Source organism: Lepisosteus platostomus, chromosome 1, assembly GCF_059453375.1.
Source record: "Lepisosteus platostomus isolate fLepPlt1 chromosome 1, fLepPlt1.hap1, whole genome shotgun sequence".
In the NCBI taxonomy this organism is placed as follows: Eukaryota; Metazoa; Chordata; class Actinopteri; order Semionotiformes; family Lepisosteidae; genus Lepisosteus; species Lepisosteus platostomus.
This window is the reverse complement of record NC_142611.1, coordinates 13,503,549-13,524,177: the sequence shown is the minus strand read 5'-3', so window position 1 is coordinate 13,524,177 and position 20,629 is coordinate 13,503,549. Positions and strand designations below refer to the sequence as shown.

Below are 20,629 nucleotides of genomic sequence, written 5' to 3'. Positions count from 1 at the left end.
TCTGTTCCTTTGTGGAGTGATGATTTGTGCTGCACAGCTGAGATCTTTATGGCAGTGATTCCAACTCCTCACACCTGCAGATTTATGTTCCAGCTGAGTGCTCATTTACATAACTAACCCCTTGAATAAACAAATACTGTAATACATTTGAACTCGGTTTTCCTCAAAGCGTGAACAGACACTGTTTTCAGCTCTTGAACACGGTGGAGGTTTCTTTTGAACTATTGTGTTTGTTTATGCAACAAAATCTTCACATTTCAAGCAGATGAAAACCTGGAAATTAGACTTCATCATCCAGACTAAGGAATCAAATAAGTGAGAACTTGGTCACAGGAAAAGCAGATGGATGGGATCCCAAAAACAGAAATAAGGGAGCCCTGTTTTAAAAAATAATATGATTGTTACACGCAGCATAACATTTGCTCCTGCTTGAGATGACCAAAGTGAGTGGGGCATTAGGGTTGCAGAACGTCCAAAATCATCACGGCACAGACTGAAGATTTCTTCAACCTTCTCAGCGGGGACGAGATATGTAATGCCGGCACATGATTGCAAGCTTACACTTTATTATGACTTTTCAGGGGGGCTAGAGTGAATCTGGGTTTTTGCATTACACAAAAGGATTATCATCATCGTCTGTCTTTCTCCTCAAACACATTGTATATCTGATTGCAAGGATTCATTAGCTGTGTGGCATTTACACTGCCAGAGAGCACAGAGCAACAATTTGAGGAACTGATGCAGATGAAGCAGACTGGAACTGCGGTTTGTAGACAAATGTAAGATAATAACGTTTTTTTATGGGTAAAGCGTACCATCATTTTCAGAAGCTGGAGACAGAAACAGGTGGGATGGCTCCGATCAACAAAAATGCAAGATTCACAAAAGCTATATGCAATTAATATCAATTCCAATCAGTGGCCCCTGGAAAATAAGGATGGAAATTGCAATCACTTCACAAACTACCTCTGTCGGATGATGAATTAATTACCTGCATTTCTAATGAATGTGATACTGCCAGGTGGTAACATAACAAACAGCCACAGGCCTGTGTATGTGTGGGGGTGTCTGCTTGTGTGTGCTGCGGTCAGATGGGGGTAGACTGTGATCTCATCCGATCTGCTTTTGCAGTGCTGGAGCTCTCTGAGGCAGACACACGGAAATCATGTAGCTACAAGTGGGCACACATGAGTAATTAGACAAAGGAATGTCAGCTGCAGGTATGAGGACATCAATCTTTCCCCGTGACAGTGGAGTTTCCATCTCTTGGGAAAAGCAGGTGTGCACAGCAAATCACTGGGATACTTTGACCCCTCCCCACTTCTCCAACCTGGCTGGGAGCCACCGGCTGAATTAAAAGGTGCACCTCTGTGGTTTAGCCGCACGAAAACGCAACTTAATCCCTGCTGCTGAGGGAGGCCTACACCTGCTCTCAAATAAGCCCTGTGAAATGGGAACAATTTAACTGTTAAGGCCCAGATGAGGATGTGAGGCAAAGCTTTCATTAGAGGGGTAATTTGTGCCAGTAGTTCCTGACTCCTTCGCTACTTTGTTTTTACTCTCCTGTCTGTGCTCTTGGTTCAAACCAGTAACTGTTTGTATATACAACATATTATTTGCAGTGCATAAGAAAAACTATGCCTAAAGCTTTTAATCGATACTTTACACATGTAACTCTGTAGATATGGATCACATACACAAGCAGACATTACACCACACAGGAAATAAGCTTAGAAAAGCAGGTTCCCTTTCATTTCAAAAGGTAACCACCAACAAGTGGGATATTGCCACCCACAAGCGTGGGAAGACTTACTGTACACCACTGTCAGGCCAATAAGGAGCGTAAAGCCCTCACTGGCCCACCGAGCAGTGGGACAGTATATGAACACCAACATATTAGACCTGGCTGGTAATCCTGGTATGCTGCAGCCAGCTGGCAATAGTTATCATGCACCATTACAATGCACAGACAGCGAACTGCGTCTGTATCAGCTGAAGCCTGTGGAAGCCTAGTAGTAGGGCCATGGTGGCATCCACCATTAGTCCTAGGAGTCTCCAGCATAGCACAGCAGCTACTCTGCAACTACTCTCTTCCCCTATCCTGAAAAAAACAGGAGACTCTAACTGTAAAGGAATCCAGCTATGGACCAAGGAGGTCCATTTTTCCAGCACTAGGCTACTCTAGGTGAGACTCTAGGTGCGTCTTCATAAAACGTTAAGCGTCAATTAGGACATAAAGCTGGACAGGGTGGGAGGGGGTGAAGTAAAGTCCGTACCAGAGCCCCAGTGGCTCTCCAGGCCAGGACCTATTCTGGTTTCAGCAGAGTTCAGTGGACAAGAAAGCGTGCGATTCCTTCCCAGGATGCCTGGACATAAGTCCATTTCAAGGAATACCCTGGTGCTAATTAATACAGTGAACAGGTGAAAAACCGAGTAAAGTGCCTCACTCAGGGGTATGTCTGCAGCAGGGACTTGAGACCATAAACCTACTAGTCATGAGTCCACACACTTACACACTAAACTAGGCCACCCCATAGAGCCATGAAGATCTGTTAGAAATTACCAATAAACCAACAACATGAATTCCTAATTATTCATTTTGCTTAGACTTAATAGTTTCAATAAACTGATTTCTAGTTGCTGCTGTGTTTAATTGTTTACGTTTGACATACACACTAGTATTGTAGTTCTGCAACAAAAACCTTTTTCACTGTATTAAAGCAGAGAATGTAGATAATGACTTAGACCATGTTTCTTAACTGTTAACATAATTTTCCTATTTTTTGCTGTCTGTCAATAAATTGACATCTTTTCAGCTGTCAGGGTTTCCTCGGAGTGACACAATGTTGTTCTATTCCTATTTATTACTTTGTTTTGACATGACAACTGGTTCTGCTTCTATTTTTTAAATAGCAAGTGATTTTACAACAAAGACAGGTGAGACTTCAACATGTTAGAACAGTGAAGATGTCAATTTTATTGCCAGCAGCTTTGAAACCTGTGTTGTTCTATTCATTTCCCCATTGTCTGTGTGTAGAGACGTCCAAAGAATTCTAGATTTAAGAACAGGCAACTTGCACCTTAAATTAGTTACTTCAATAGAACATCTTTAACACTTGCTAGGACGAATGAGTATTTGATCAATTGTAGAAAACATTTCACGAATAACCTTATTTCAGACACTGGGAAGTTAATTATGCCTGCCAGTGTAGCACTGGCCTATTTCCACATTGTGCATTAAAGAAACTTAAAAACTAGGAAAAGGCTGATTTCAGTCTCTCATGCCTAAAAAAAGCTTGCCTGTAATTTCACAATATCAAGCCTAGTTAAATATTGTTGTGCTAGTGATCTTACAGTTTCAACAATAGTGCATTACAGAAAAAAAATATCCTGTGTTAAAGAGGAATATTGTAGCATTACATTTGAAAAATTACTGTAAACAGTGAGTCAATTAACATATTTCCTAGAATAACCTACAGACTTTGTTAAGTGATTCAAGATTACTCAGGGTCTAATCATTTTCATAAAACTCTTCGCATTTTACCTCTGCTTAAGACAAAACACATAAAATTTACACCATAGTCCCATTTAAGGGGTTCTGGAAGTAAATCAAAAATACAAGTGTATTTATAAAAATAGTTTGTGCTGGCTCTGCTTTAGATTAGTCCCATAGTCTCAAAATATCTTTTATTTACAATTTATTTCTCTTTTATAATTTTGCCATTGAACTACGTCTTCTGGTATAAATGTATTGTTACATTTATCCACCCGTATATTAATGAACAGTAATACACTAAGGTGTTTAACTTATCTTAGCAGCTCCACATGTGAAACACAGAAAGGCATACTGTACATTTCTGGAAATGGCAGAAGTTTAGTGAGTCATCAGTCAGAACCATACAAGTTGTTCTGTGCTGTATGATAGCTGCTCTTAAGAGGCTCTCTTTGTGAAAGCCTGACAAGTAAAGCTTCAGGCAAACTTATTTTACCTTTGTGAGGAGAGTTGTTTTTGTTTTAAGCAAAGTGCTTGTCCAAAATGTAGCGTGACGCTGAGGGTAAGCTATCAATTTAAGCGCCCTTACAACAGGCTTTCACCTTCTTTCATCCCCACATCACCACAACACAACCACAATAGAAACAAGTGGTTGTTCAGGTATATACAAATTTACAGTATATTTAGTAAGAGAAGCATAGATGACACTTTGCTTTATAGCCCTGTGTCACCCAAAGATGTTCTGTGTACTCCATCCTGCAGATGAAATATAAAATCAAGATTTCTCTGTGACACTTCTATTATTCGATCTATAGTGCTATCACTATTATTATTGCCCACTTTGGTTCCCAAACAGAGATGATTCCTAAAAGACCTGCCAACATTTAATGTGGTGTTAGTATTAAGGCTCTTTTTACATTTTCACCGACCAGCTTCACATGGAGAAGACATGGTATGGCTGGAATGTCAGCAAGAACAAATACAAAATACATAACATTAAAATAATATATAACATTACTTTATTAACCCTTTACAATTTCTTGCATTAGGAATTATCTTTTCGCATACCCCAGCTTGCTCTCCATGAGACACACAGATAGGGAGAGAGCCTGGGGTCAGAGCGCAGGGTCTGCCATTGTACAGCGCCCCTGGAGCAGTTGGGGTTAAGGGCCTTGCTCAGGAGCCCAACGGAGTAGGATTCCTCTGCCGGCTGCGGGATTTGAACCGGCAACCTTTCAGCCACAGGCGCAGATCCTTAGCCACAGAGCCACCGCTCTGCCCCACATTACATACATTTAAAACAATCCTTCCTTTCCCTTTGTAGCTAATTCGATGTGGTTTTGTTCTCATAAAAGTGCTCTAGAACTTTCTGGAAAAAATAATTACGGTGTACAGTACTATCAAATAAAGTTCCGATATTTGTGCAACACTGCAAATATGGCACTATTAATAGGCAAAGTATGATCACACACATTGAATCTACATTTCTGAAACTTGAAATTAGGTGTCAGCGTTTCAGAAGGAATTTCATTTATTATGGTAATAACAGTAAAAGTCTGAAGCAGTGTTAGGGCTTGTCACAAATGGTCTCTTCTGAGTACGTTTGGTGCTGATATTAAAGCTAATGCTAAAATTATGGTTCAGGTTATGGAAGTACTTTAAATAGTTTTATAAAGAATGTCTACCATTTGGAATGAGCTGAGGTTAAGGAATGTGATCCAGACTTTCTAGAAGGTTTTGGCTACTGTGAAGCCTAATGGGAAATCTGACACTGATGCAATAATTTATTTTTAAAACTGTATAGTTTTATATACAGTAAATAATTAATTGAGGGGGAATTTTGTTTTCACTTTGACATCATAGAGGAAAAAAAAAAAACCAGTTAAATACATTATGATTCCATATTGTTTGACAATAAAAATGTGAAAAAGTCCAAAGGGGATGAATACTTCAATAGCCACTGTACAAACCACAACAAAATTTAAAGGCAAGACCAAAACACCATTCAAGTGTATTATTCACATACAATAGAATTGTAATAACAGGAACCTAACCTTACCCCAAACACTATCCGAACTATAAACTTCGCTAGATTCCAAAAGTTATCAAATTTGAGCCTAAAATTCAGTCTACACTCAAATGCTGCCATACAGTTAAACCCACACATACATATCCCCAAAGAAACTGTAGATTTCTGTAAGTAGTTCTGTTTTATATTTTTTCACTAAACATCGAATCCCTTAATAACAGCAGTATCTTAAATGTCTCATCTTAAAAATTCATGTCTGCTCGAGTGTCACTGCCGCACGCTCGAGGCATTTTTTTTCTTTTAGATGTCATGGCAACCGCAAGTTTTTTCTGACTGTTTTGCAGAGTAATCCTGCTTTTGTGTCGGCCTGTACACAGAATTAAAGACACATACCTTGTCAAATGTGCTAATACCCCAGTATTCGTCTCAATCAACGTCATCGCTAAACCAGCTTTGACTTGAAATACAGAAACCCCCTGTCGACAGAACGCTGTATGAATCCGAGACAATTGTTTCTCAAATGAGTTGTTACTTTACCTGGCAGTCTCTTGACTCTTAAAGATTCAACTTTTTAAACAACCACTGGAACAAATCACACACTGATCAAATGTTTAAAAAGCCACAAAGTAATTTGTGGGTCACTTCAGATTTTCTCCCAGCATCACAAAGAGGCCTTCTCATATTTATATTTTTAATAACATTATATGTTACCCAGATACAACCTAAATTAATGGCTTTATTTTAGGTAGCAGCATAAACCTTTTCAGGAGTATTTTTCAAAATATCGTGTACAATATGCAGTATGGTGTGAGGTAGATGAATGACATTCTATAAGTTGCCCTCAACCAAATGTTAAGTTACACCTACAGACATGGGCTTTCAATTAAAATGTAATTTTAGTTGAATATTACATGAATTGGATTTACTTTGCCAGCAGCTTTGAGGATGTTGAATACTTGAATCGGAATTCAAGAATTTCAAGATTTCTCATTACACTGGCCTGCCAGTGTAGGGCATATGTTTTCGTAATGTTTTCACCATAATTGTATGAAATATTCCAAATGTGGTTTTATTAAACTAGAGCTAAAAAAAACAGGAACATTTTTCATAAACCATTAAGTGGAATGTTTCAAGTGACATAGGGAAATGGGTGTGATTATTTGTTGGTAAATCATAAATGTAATTCAGAGAAAGAGGATAAGTCAGTCAGGGGAACAAATCAGTCTTATGCCAATTACATCCAAAGTTCTAAAATAAATAAGACAAAAATTGGAAGAGCATCTAAATTCTTGAAGACGCTCAGCCTGATTTTATTTACAGTATGTGTACTTTCAGAAAGGTTTTGACAAAGTACTACACAAAAGCCTAATCTTCAGACTTAAAAGTTGTAGAATAACAAGGTATTACGTGTAAGGTATTACAGTAACACAGGTGAATTTGTGAAATACCAGAAATCAATGTTCATAGTCCAATACCTCTTTCTTGCACATTCACACAAATTATTTATGGTGTTTTGTCGTCTTTACTTCCGTCAAGTCTTCTTATGACATGAGGAAAAAGCTAATTAATTTCATTACAGAAAAGTGACATGAAAACTGGCCTCCCGTTCCCCTGAAACTCTGTTCCTTAAAAAGCAGTGTCATGTTCCCAAGGATTTAAAGTCAGATGTGTCACTAATTAAAAACCAACTTATTCTCTGGATCGGTTAATTAACCTTGAAATGTGGAAATGATTGACGTGTATGTGGTCAAGTTAATATTTTAACAGAGGCTTATATGGATTACGCTTGGATTGTGAGTCTTGTCACAAGAAGACTTTGTCTGAAGGATTTCACATCACAAGTGTGGTGAGATCATCAAACCCATAAGTCAATAGCAAGCAAATAAGACAGATGAGTTGAATGGCCTCCTTGCCTTTTGTGTATCATTTCACGTTTCCCATAGTTTCATGTATCAGAACACTGTGTTATGATCAGCTCCATCTGCTTTACCTTAGAATGTCAGCCGTCATGTAAATTTTTCAGTGACATTTTAGCTAATCCAATAACTAAACACTAATTTCTTTCTATAATTTGAGCCACAAGCTGGGAAGAATCCATTTACAACGAGAATAAAATATTTAGTCTTACTTTGGAATCTCCTTGCAAGGATTTCTTTTTACTCTCCTTTCATTATGTTCCCACAGCCCACCTACTTGGCACAACACCCCCAATTGAAATCTTTGATCCCTTCCACTAAGTAGCTCATAAATACTGTTTAATATAATTCCGAAAATCCATTAGGCGTTCACGTCAGCTCTCAAAAAACTGAAAAGGCGATAATGAACATTATTATTCTCTCCCCTTAAAGAACTTTCAATTATACCCACTCCTGCATCAGCATCATGTAGAACCAGGAATCGGCAGGAAACACAGTGGCTACACAATTCACCAAGACCGAAAATCCCACTTAATTTAACCCCCCCAAAATGCATAATTTAATAATGAGTATTATTAAATTAATTTAATGATAATAAGTAATTAAAACAGTTTCGCTTTACGAGGCTGGTCATCTTAATACTGGAGGAAGCATTACATGTTGGTAGACTGGCTGTTTGTTGTAGGTGTGCAACTTTGAGTTTTAGAGAAGTCAGGCTGAATCCTGGTCCTGAGTTCAAAAGCAACAGAAGCTCAAATATCCAAGACACTATTCCAGCATCCGCTGCTCCTTATTTAAGTATTTTACCTGTACTGGATGTTTGAGATTTAAGCATCAGATACTGTACTGTAAACAAATGTTTGACAACTGAGAACACCTTTAACTTGAATGAACACTCTCCTTTTCCGGTATCAATACTATGCTATCATCCAGGTGGATGCTGCATATTGGTGGTGGTGGAGGGGAGTCCCTGTCATTACCTGTAAAGCGCTTTGAGTGGAGTGTCCAGAAAAGCGCTATATAAGTGTAAGCAATAATTATTATTATGCTCACATAGTGATACTAAAAGTTAGTAAACTAATGGGTTAACTGTTCTTTAACTCAACTGACGCTGACAATCCGATTAACTTAATTATAATTGTAATTAATGCAAATAGAAAGATGCACTCAGAATTCAAGAACTGAAATACAAAGAATCATTTTTATTAATGTCTTTTTAAATCTTCTTCTGTAATTACAATTTTATGTTAATCTGAAACAAAACCTCTAATTAGGTGCAAAAAACATTTTAGCATTTATCTCAAAAAGAAAAATCACAGCACGTTGATGCTTTGTTAAACGTCCAACTCTGATCTGCATAACACATACAAATAAGTGAAACTAAGACCCACTTATAACCCTATCAAAAACTGTCATTATCACTTAACGGAGACTGGTGAATGTTGCCGATTGATAACGTATTCCACCATACCCTAATGAATGTTATAGAAATGCCTTCTATAACAGTGATCTGCAACCCTGGTTTTGAGGAGACGCAGAGTGTTCTGCTTTTCACTACAACCGAGGACTGAATTAATTCCGCGGGCCAGTGATTCGCTGAACTGGCATAAGTGAACAGGTTATTAATTTCCCTGCGTACCAAGAAGTACCAATGAAATCATAATACCACAGGGCCTGTGTGAGCAGAGGATATCAGCGTTCCTACCTGGCAAGTCGGAAAAGAGAAGGATGCACTCATTAAAGCCATTAGCCAGCAAGCGGTCCCTGAGCTGCTGCAGAATGGCCACGCCAATACAGAAGGGGAAGGAAGAGTTGCCCAGGAGAAGAGTGTCCCAGAGGTGGAAAATCTTGTGCAAGGGAAACACATCTGTGGAATAAGGACAAAAGGATTGGTATTCATAAAAGGCCTATTCTTCAAGCAATCAATTCTTTACTTTCAGAATTTTACAAGCTGCATGCAAAATTATCTGGCCAACTATACAACACATACAGGGGGCATAGATAACAACAGCACACTTGAGTGGGTACTAATATCATCAGTGTGTCCACTACAATCAATTTACATAATTCATTTAGCGGCTGTAGAGTATATCTAGTGCGTATTAGTATTAGTATAACGCCCTCTGGAGCACAAAGCCTTTTCCAAAGTCACATTTTCCTCAAGTTTGCTTTGTTTTCATAGTTATAGTTCACAGTGCACGACTTTCGTGCTATATTTGATGGAATAGATTAACTTTCTCAAGCAGACATTAAACTGTTTATGGACACACAGACAACACGGAGTCAGCTTAGGAAATGAAGATATCCACTACAAAACAGCAAATTAAACAACATTTTCAGCACACTACTCTAAATTGTCTGGGATAAAATTCGATTAAAGTAAGTTTTTACATTTTAAAAAACAATTTTCACTAAGGAATGGAATTAAACAGTCACAAGAACATGCAACAGATATATATATACACACTTTCTCTTGAGAAACAAATTCATACACAATGTCACCTCAATATATTCTAATGAAACAGGAACCTGTATTAATATTTGTAATCTGCTGGAGCTCAGGCTGGCAAAGTGCAGGGAAGTAGCTGTAAGAAGAAAACCTAACCAGGCAGAATATATGAAAACCATGCGCTCTGTACAAACTCAACAGGAAAATTGAACCATTAAGCTACTAACAACCAGATGAGCAAGACAGATAGAAAAAGCTTCCTCACAGCTGTGACTTTCCTTATATTTTTACAGTCTGAAATTATTATGGTGAAATTGTATTTATTGTAGGCCTTCAGAGGTTTGGCACCAGTTACTACCATCTATGACAGACTGCACGCCCCAGAAGCAATTTCCTTCACAAATCTCAGAGATTGCATCAGGTATTAATGAGAATGCAGTGCGCCATAAATACAAGCTATCTGAAACTTAAAAGTAGATTTTTTTTTTAATCTCCACATTAAAGGCCTGCTAAAAAATATTTATTGCTTGCTGTCGCCAGAGACTGTTTAACAATCACTAGCTGCTGACTTGGGGAGATGTGGCAGGTCTGGTCTGCAGGATAAACATGTGGGCAGAGTGTGTAACTGCTCAGCTCGGCAGTTTCCGTGACCTTCCCCCGGGAAGCCTAATCAGCTGCCAGCTGGGAATTCTCCTCGCTGGGGTGAGGAACGACATGACTGGCCTGCTGATGACAGGGAAGTGCAGGCCAGGGGTCAGCATCCGCGCGTTGCCTGCTACCAGGCTTTGAATCCAAGGCTCTTGCCACCCTGAAATACCCTGAATAGCCGTGAAAATCATCAGAGCGTATATAGTACGCATGGAATTTGACAAGCTTGAGGAAACCAATAACTTGTTCTGTGATGGCATTCTTCAGAGTACGGAAGTAGGACATTAAAATAAAAGAATAAGAAAAAAAACAGAATTAAAATGTATTCTTCAATTGATATCCAGTTTACCGTGTAAACTAAGACTTTAACATAGTTTACAAATGAGAAGAGGCCATTCGGCAGTTACCTGAGAGAAACAATGGTAGCGGTTTCAACAATGTTTGGTTAACTTCTTCCATACCCCCACAACCCTTTTGTGCCACCTATTCACAGTTTTAAAGGCCCTTCTTCTAAGTTTCCATTGCTTCTCTGGCCCCTGCCTCACTATCGATTCAACATCAACTGCATACAGTCCGTTTTCATATAACTATAGGTTTTTAAAAACTCATAAGACTGTTATAAAAATGCTCCAGCCATCTCAACCACAGGATATGAAGAGACAATGACCAGACTTTGGTAGTGAAGACTCAGGTTTATGTTTTTAAATAGTGCAGGGACACCCAAACTCACACCTGATTGTCATCCCATTGATTGACACTCCTGACTCTAATTATTCCCTTAACTGAACTTTTAATCCCAGAGGTTCACATACTTTTTCCAACAAAGACTTTTAATGTTGGATCATTTTGATCAATAAATGAATGAAAAAGTGAATCCTTTTGTGTGTTATTTGTTTTCTTGGGTTCTCTTTATCGATTTTTATGACTTAGATGAAGATCTGATCACATTTTAGGAAACATTTATGCAGAAATTCAGAAACTTCTAAAAGGTTCACAAACTTTCTAGCACCACTGTATATGTTACAAACAGCCTCACAAAACTCCAAGTAAAACTGCTTTGTCTGTTTTTTGTAAAATACAATATACTGTAGTGTGTACTGGTTTAACAAATTTAGATTAATTACAAAATTAAATACACACATTCTTAAACTATTTTAATGATCATCCCTTTGTATGTTTGTATGTACAGCAAACCAACTTCTAACTGTTAGCACGTCTGCTCTGCGTCTCAAATGAGACAAGACACGCTTGTCTTTGTTTCAAAGGTCATGACACCTACAAAACAGGGAACGGTTCTCCTGACAGGCTCTGGAGGTTTCCCAATGGCCTTTCAAGCATGACAAAGGCAGCAAAACTGCAATTATTCTGTTGTGGTTTAATTGAGCCTCCGTTTACATACGAATGACTTTCATTTCTCAAAGCTGACAATGTACAGATTCGCATAAGAACACAACTATTCCCCTAATGTAAACAATTTAATTTACTATAATGTTTAATTAGAGATAGTAAAGAGACTTAGCAGAACTATAAAAGAGTGTAGCTGCCAGCTGATATCAAGGGGCAAAATACTTTTTCACTATACTTTTGAAACTTAAACTTGGAATTGCTGAAAGAGGGATTGATCCAGATTTGTATATTGCAGGTTAAAGCAATGGAATTAATTTATCAATCACTGTAAGAGCTGCAAAAATCCAGCTATAAGCCCACTATATCTGAGAGACCTTGTGGCTTTTTCAGAGAAATATGTGCATTATATTGTACAAGTTATTTTGTATCATGTAAGAAAGCATCTGATTTCAAAATTGAAATCACTAAAACTATGTCCCTTTTTCCCAAGGTCATATTCACTGAGAGTTCATATTTTCATGTTTCCACATTATATACACTCATTGTGAGAGAACATTCAGATTTAAGTCTTTAGACGTGGGTATGTTAATACCCCTTTTTTCTGGATCATTTGCCAAAAGCACTTTCAGCAGGGTGGCAATTGAAATATAGCTCTGTGCACTCCCTTTAAAGGCCCAGGAGACACTACGCAATTCCTGTAAAACTGATTATATAAGATTTAATTGCAGTGGATTGAACTCCATGAATCGAAAGTAATCATGGGCAGTTGTGCAAGGTGAATACTCCACAACAGAGTAAGTCAATCAAGTTCAATCCCATCAGAAAAAGGTGGTTCAGGCAATCTTGTCAGAAAAAAATACGAAATCCGGAGGCAAGAAATAAGCAAGGATAAGAAGGACAAACAGATTACAACAGACATTTCTTCCTGCTAGTTTCTGAGGCAAAAGCATCACAGATGTTGATAAAAATGACTAATGTAAAGCATTGTTCTATATTCTGCAGTAATACACTAACAATATGGATCCTAAAAGATTATCCAAATGGCAGAAAAAAGATGATGTAACTAATTATGCAGTGAAGGAAAGTCTTAACTTCTGTTTGCATAGTAGCTATACATTGTACATTTCATATGTTTGAATTGTACCAGCTGCTACTTCATTTGAAGTTTCTCTCCAAGAAAACCTAATTTCTTCTCTTTATCTTACACACTTTTCAACACATGAGCATAAACTGTGTAAAATATTTAATAAAAATGACAGCTGTATTCGCAAATTATCCTGTGTACACAAGTATACGCTGCAGACTGAGAACCTCAGCAGCACCAAACCATTCCAGGACCTTTAATATTAGAATATTATTATTTTTTAACCAAGTCACTAGTGAATTCTCTTGTATAATGAGAACTTGGGAGAGTACCCATTCAGAGAGCAGAACGCTTTTCCAAAGACCGATCCGCGAGAACTACACTGATCAAAAATACAACACCTGTACCCCACTTGCAAATTCACAGCTGGACAGGAGTATGGAGCTCTAACTAATACCCCATGGTGCTGCCATTAATAGGGCATCTAGATATATAGCACAGTGTGATTTTATTTTAGTTATTGTTTGTTCTACATTAAGAACAGCCTACTCGAAACCACAATTGTATTCATTTTCAATTATTTAAACATGTCTCAGCATCACTCTACAAGCTATGTACAGAGGCAGAAGAGGACACTTACTGTGAGCTGAACCACTGGTGGTTTTAAACAGAGACGACCGCTGCCACGTTTTAAAACATTTCAGTAAGAAAAAGGTAACACTCATTTCAATCAGCATTTTTTCATTATTTATAAATTGTCACCCTTAAGGCTGTTGTTTTTGAGGTTTTCCTGATAACCACCTCTGTGCTTCCCATAAAAGAAGACTCGAGTGACACACTGAGGCTTTTGAGGACTGTATGAAGCATATTCACATCACACTCTCATGACACCTCATGCTCACTGAACAGAGTAGAAAGGCAGAAAGCGTGATAGATACTTAAACCTATATGAAATCTAACAGGAACAAAAGGAGAGGGTTTTCAAAATGAATTGAGCTATACTCACGTGTAAACATTGTCAGGAACCATGGAATGGCATACAGCTATAGAAGGGGGAAAAAAACAAAATTATTTCACACAAGACTTCAATGGAAGAATGTCTTTGCCTCTTGTGTTTGGAGATGCTGAATTCACTAAAATACTTAAAAATACAGTAATATGCTGCAAAGAAAACCCATACTCAATGGGACTTTCATGTTTTTCCCCTTTAAAGAAGAAAAAAAAAAGCCTATTTAAAAAAATACAGAATCACTAAGGGACTGCTGAGGAACGGGCAATTGCCAAAATCAATAAACATCATTATAAAGAAAAACCCGTCGAGGCAAAAAAAAGATGAGTCGCCGAATATTTCATCTGTATTTTTATAAATTAAAAAAAAAACATAAATTTTGTGTTATCAAAGCAAAGCACAAAATATCACATAAAGTAAAAACAGAGAAGATACATTTTATTGAAGACATTGCACAAAAACCCAACATTGTTGCAAACTTACAAAGGTGAATTCACCTAACTTACTTTAACTTTAAATTACTTGGACTATTTTGACCTGTGATTTAAAGCCCCACTTGATTTCAGTGTGTCTGTTTGGAGCAAACTTAGACTGTATATTTGTTAACCCAAGAAAAAGACTGAGTGGGAGAATTTATAGGAAAACAGTGCTGACAATTTCTTGACGGATGTACAGTACACTGCAAATGTTCACTATGAGTTATACTGTCACCTCAACTGCCTTAACCCAAAAGAAATAAATAAGGAAGTCTGAGAGAGGAAACTATAAAGGTTCAGTGACTCACATCCCTTTTGTAAACACCTGTTCTAATATTACTTAAACCTTGGGTGGTTTTTAATTTCGAAAAGCATGGAATTTATTTCATCTGCTAATTGATAGGTGAAAATGTCTAGCTTCCCCGAGACAGATCCAGACGACCTCCTAACCCAAGGCAAGTGGAGAAGTGCCAGGTCTTTTTAATGGAGCAAGTTTCAATTTTAATGGTGAGAGACTAATCAGGATTTAACCTGATTGGGTTACCTGAAGCATGAATGTCAGGTTACAAAAACAATATTTTCTTCTTTACAGGCTACAGCCAACAGCACAGCCTCCTACAAAAGATTTATATCAAACCTTCTGCAGAAAAAATAGGTTTTAAAAGATTAGATCAGCAAACTAAATATCTCTGCTTACTGAGATTTAAACATAAGCATGTAATGCAGTAATGTATGTATAATGTAAGAGAAAAGGACATTTTGTGCTTTACACAGACTTCAGAAATTCAGAGATCCTTTCCTTCAGCAGGTTTTGGAGAAAAACAATTTAAGTGATTAGAATGAAAAGTAAGAGCAAGTTTAGTGCTTGGTAATTGAATTTCTTGATAAACTGCTTTAAGAAGGACTTTCTAATACATTTTTAATCATTAAAGATTGTGAGCAACGTAACTCCTGACTTACAATCATCCTACTCCCCACCTCACAACCCTTGTTCATCTAATTCTGGTGTCCTGTCTGTCCCCCAAGCCCGTCTACACTCTATGGGTGATGGAGTCTTCTCCTGCTGCGCCCTAGAACTGTCCCTAAGGATATCAGAGAGTCACCTTCTCTGAGCTCTTTCAAATCTGGACTCAAAACCTTCTTCTTTAGACAGGCTTTTATTTAACTGGTTCTGCATCTGCCCCTTTGCTTTCATACTGCATTGCAAACCTGTAAATGACTGTAATTGTGTGCTCCTGCTGCCTCCCCTCATTGATGACTTTTTTACTCACTAAAGCACTTTGAGAAACCACCTGTAAAGGCGCTATATAAAATAAAAATATTCTTTTTTGGCACTTTTGTACACTGCAGTTCAATCAACTAGAAAACTGTTTACTATATATGTACAGCATATACAGTTCATTAAAACTGTTGTTTCTACAAGAGTTCTTGCAGAGTTTGCTGCGTTCCCTGAAAGCCCCTACAATATGTTTTTCCTGAGGTCCCAAAGTCTTTAGCTTAATCTTCTGGAATTACTTCAAAGGTGAAAACCGCACACCCCAAATCAAGGCCTGCCTGAAAATGATCCCTGGCCAGGCACCAGTTTTAATCCCAGTCACAAGAAATGATACTTAAACACAAATTAAACGAAATAACAAGATGACATCATTCTCATAAAACTGCACTCATTAAACCACACAAGTAAATTAATGTTTGCCTGACTTTCACAGGAACAGAGAACGACAGATTTTTGTTGACTGGAGTTGCAGTATCTCCTACTTTATTTTTCCATCCAAATAATTTCTTCACAACCATTCTTCACTTGCTAGGGGACTTCTTTCCATCTCTTAACTGCACAGCTTCATGAAATACCTCAGAAGTGACACTGATAGATAAAGTTTTGGAATTTTATGTATGCATATTAGTAGCAACAGCAATAAATGTTTTTATTAAATTAGCCTGTATTATATTGACTTGAGTAAGAATGCCATTGCCTATCCCACAGTTATGTTATTCAGCATAAACAGTAATACAAATTGCTCAACATTTCAAAGAAAATCAAATTCTATGAGAATTTAATGCATAATGATGCCACAGAAATCATATTATTTTATGACTTTGCATCACAATCAAACTTGCAAAGCACAAAAAGCATGCATGATATCCACGATAAAAAGCCCATGCATCTCATTAGCCTTGTGAATTGAGCATCTTTATTTACTGGACAGTTTTAGTTTTTGCCTAGGGTTAAAGTCAACATGGAAAGTGATGTGATCCTAAACTCTCATGGACATGAAATACATCACCAGACACTGAGAACATTATGACAGGATGGCAGACAGTGATTGACAAGGTGGGTTCAGGCCATGACTGAGCCTGGCTTCTTGGACTTTTGCCTGGCTGCAAATATTAACCTATTGCCCCTTACCTCCCACTTATCAATGCATTCACAGTAGGGAAAGAGCTCACCCCTGCTTAGAGTACTTACATCTGGTATAAATCCAATCTCATTAAGATGGTTGCTGAGCTGCGGGTCATGAAAAGCTATCATCTGGGAAAACACAGTCAGGTACTCTAGAAGAAGATCAGAACAGAGATGAGTGCTGAGCGCAAGCTGTCATTACTGATCAAAAATGTAACTTGCGGTGTGATTCAGCTGGAAAGTACAGGATGTGACAGAACCTTTGAATTCCGGAAAAACCTGTGAGGCTTTCCCTTACTTAACATTTTGCTCTTCAGCTCCACGCAAGCCTTATTTTATTCAGTGTAACCGCACACCATCAATGAATCGAAACAAATGTGAAAAGAAACAAAATGGGGGAAAAATTCATAGCACTGACAAAAATCTCTCTCAAACATGGCAATCAAATTAATTATGTGAAGTCTTGGTATTTGTATCCTTTTGGAATAGTATTGCTTTATGTGATCTCTGAAAATAAAACTTTTTTTTCCACCCATTAAGAATCCTATTTATCTAACCACCCTATAGAATAGTAATAGGACAGTACGTTTTTTTAGAGTTGGCTTGCCTGCAAAGACTTTTGTACCTGCAATGGGAGAATGATGACTAGCAGATATTTCACTGTCAGAGCTATTCGTCTTTTGAAATCCTGTTCCACAGTGCCTTATGGGCAAGTTAGCACTGTCTGAAGGACCAGTGCATCTCTCACTGACATCACTGCAAGTCTGCAACTGCCCAGCAAGTTGTAATAGTCGCTGTTTCACAGAAACCAAGATGACTCTGACTGACTAAGATCATCTTATCCTGGAGGTGCACTACAAATTATATGGCAGCAATTGAGAGTTTCACCTTACAGCTGGTTTAGTGGGATGATCCAGGATTGAACTAATAACAACTGGGCCATTAAGCTAAACCTGGACATCTTTTGTTTGAGCCATCTTGGAATCAGCTGACTTAATGCTAAATTTTAATGGAACTGTTTCGAAAAGACAGGGGTCAAAGGCGCACAATCTAAAAAATCTTCCCAAAAAGGAACACAAAACGGGCAAAGGCAACACAGATGGCATATCAATTAAAGGAAACATTTGGTAAAAATGGAAACTGTGTGTTCTAACTGCAACAAGCAAATTACATTTTATATTTACGACTCAAAGAAACGACCTTTTTAATTTTTAGATCTGTTGAATGTTTTAAGTACTTGGTGATTAAAAGAGATACTTATTTTTCCCGCTTACCTTCAGCTTAATTAAAAAAAACAAGGCAGGCAAAGAACAAAAAGAAGTGAAATGATGTGCAATTAACGCAAAGAATGCAATACCATACCAGACTGTTATTATGTTCCTTTAATGTGGAAATCGTAATCGGCTTTTAGGTGGCAAAAGGCACACTAGATATTATGCGCATCATCAGGCATCTAACATATTAGTCAATTAGAGCAGAACAGACGCGTTGAACAAAGCATTATACTACAGGTGGCTCAGGTGCAGTATGGTTTGTCTCTTACTGTGTCTCATCCATGCAGAGACTCTGCTTTTGATGCTCTCATCATTGTCTTCCATTTAATTTGAGCCCCCTTCACAGACTGCAGGCCTTCAAGCTGCACGAAAACCTCCAGCCGCGCAGGGGAAATGAGGGAACAACCAGTGCTGAAAACAGCGCTGGAGGTAACAGAGACAAATGGCAGCATTTTCTTTCTTCATAAACTGATTTTTCGTTCTAATCAGTAATGAAACACAATGAGGCTCTGCCGAATGACGTGATGCAGTATTGCAAAAGCATCTTCCGCTGTGATTTTCCTTGCAGGTCGGTGGCGAGGTCAAAATCAACGGGCACTTTAATTTTGAAACGGCACGCAGTTTTAATCCATATAGCACACACTGTGTGCTGTGCATGTCTTGCAATCCATAATTACGTTTGGAATAAAGCTTCTGTGAAGAAACGGTAATACCTTCCGCCCGTCAGTAAATATGTACTGACATGACCAGTCTTCTGCCTGCGGAGATGAGGTTCTCACCTTGAATGACATGAGAGTTGTCCTTCAGGAAGAAGTTGTAGAGGTATTTGGGAATAAATGCAGACATACAGGCGTAGGCTAAAGCTAAGGGAGAATAAAAATAATGTTAGGAAAGTAAGATCTAGCTTTGGATCTCTGGTAAATAATTATAATTATCACCTTGTTTTTTTTATTATTTGCTGGCTTATTTGGAAGTTACCTTCAAGCGTTCATTTGATTCTGCTGAAAATGTATCAATGTCACCAGTCCAAAATGGGAAGAACTTTGTTTCAATGGCAAGTAGATCATGCTGTTTAGTTTCATGACTAATACTGTGGCTTTTTGCACACATAGCAAAAATGTAAGAAAACGTACATTTCTGAAGAAGTGACTTTATATCCATCCAGTATGGTATAATAATATGGAACACATAAAACTGGGAACAATATAATAAAATAGAAAAGAAATTATATCCCCACCTTCATTGTTGAAATTCAGGTACAGGAACGGTGCACACAGAGAATCCAGCCCTAAAACATTACAGAACGACAAAGAATCATAAAATGATTGTGTTTATATAAAACATTAACTATAATGAATGACATTAAAAGAAACAGATAAACACATTTAACTTTACACATTTAATTCATATAGCTTTTTATCATGGGAAAGTTTGAATGCCGATAAATAATGAATCAATTTATGGAATAGCTATCAGCAGTTCCACAAAACTCAAAACAAATCTAGACAGACTATGAAAATTGAGGAATAATTTAATCAATAATTTAATATCATGTAATATTACAACTTAAAATTGTAATATTAACAAAATAAAATAGAATACTCTTTCTACATCTCCTACTGGTATATAATGAACTGTATAGTATACATTTCCTCTCATGCAGCTTTGAAAGCAAAGTGCTCCACATGACTGCCCTCTAGTGGCCGAACTACCTGTCAAACACTGAAACTGGCCCTATCGAAATGCCAGATCATAGGACACCTGGAAGGATGTAAAGAGTTTATTCTTAAAATCTACCATCTGATTTGCTATGATGTGAATAACTGTTACCTTTTCTTTGTTCTTTCTACTGACAAGCATGGTAGTCGTGTGACTGTGAGAGAAGGCAGTATTTCACAACAAAAACGTTTTAAAAGTTGGCTTTTCTGAATATATGTATTTTGTATTAACTGTCTTTAAACTGAATTTTAAGACATTTTGTGACAATATATTGTACATCTAAGCGTGTTAAGAAATCCACAGTAATCCATGTAATGTAGACTAGCAAAGCAAATAATTCAACTTTCTTCTCCAATTTTCATCTGATTTCTAGCTCAAATCAAGATTGACAAGATTTCTTAACAGATATGAAACGAAGGGTCCACAAAAGGCTAAGGTTACCACATGTCTAGCTAACTTGCTTCAAGGCAAAGTCAGAGAAATTAAAGTGAAATCCCAGTGCTCAATTAGTGCAATTAGTCTGTCTTGAAGAATCAAAGAAAACAGATGAAAATATATATGTACTTAAAAGGTGTTATGTAATTGAATATGTCTCTTAAAAAAATTAGCTTAAAAGTAACCGTTTAAAGTGCACAAGTGATTTTGTCTACAGAGGTACCTGTGATTCAATGAGCAGATAAAAGTTTAGGCATTCATGTTATTTACTGAAGAAAGGGAAACTCCATCATATCAAATCAGCAGCCTTCGGGAGATAATATGAGTGTCATAAAATTACAACACAAAG

At 37.5% G+C, this 20,629-nt stretch overlaps 1 protein-coding gene across 1 annotated transcript in view; it reads right to left on the bottom strand.

Moving 5' to 3' along the window:
* tbck (TBC1 domain containing kinase) overlaps window positions 1-20,629 on the bottom strand; it is a 77,729-nt gene that overhangs the window by 40,152 nt on the left and 16,948 nt on the right. Inside the window, exons 17-21 of the mRNA XM_088625160.1 lie at window positions 19,364-19,414; window positions 18,906-18,989; window positions 16,919-17,004; window positions 13,973-14,009; window positions 9,144-9,305 (exon numbers count right to left, since the gene is read on the bottom strand). Of these exons, the coding sequence (XP_088481286.1) occupies window positions 9,144-9,305; window positions 13,973-14,009; window positions 16,919-17,004; window positions 18,906-18,989; window positions 19,364-19,414 (420 nt within the window). The remainder of the gene's footprint in view (window positions 1-9,143; window positions 9,306-13,972; window positions 14,010-16,918; window positions 17,005-18,905; window positions 18,990-19,363; window positions 19,415-20,629) is intronic.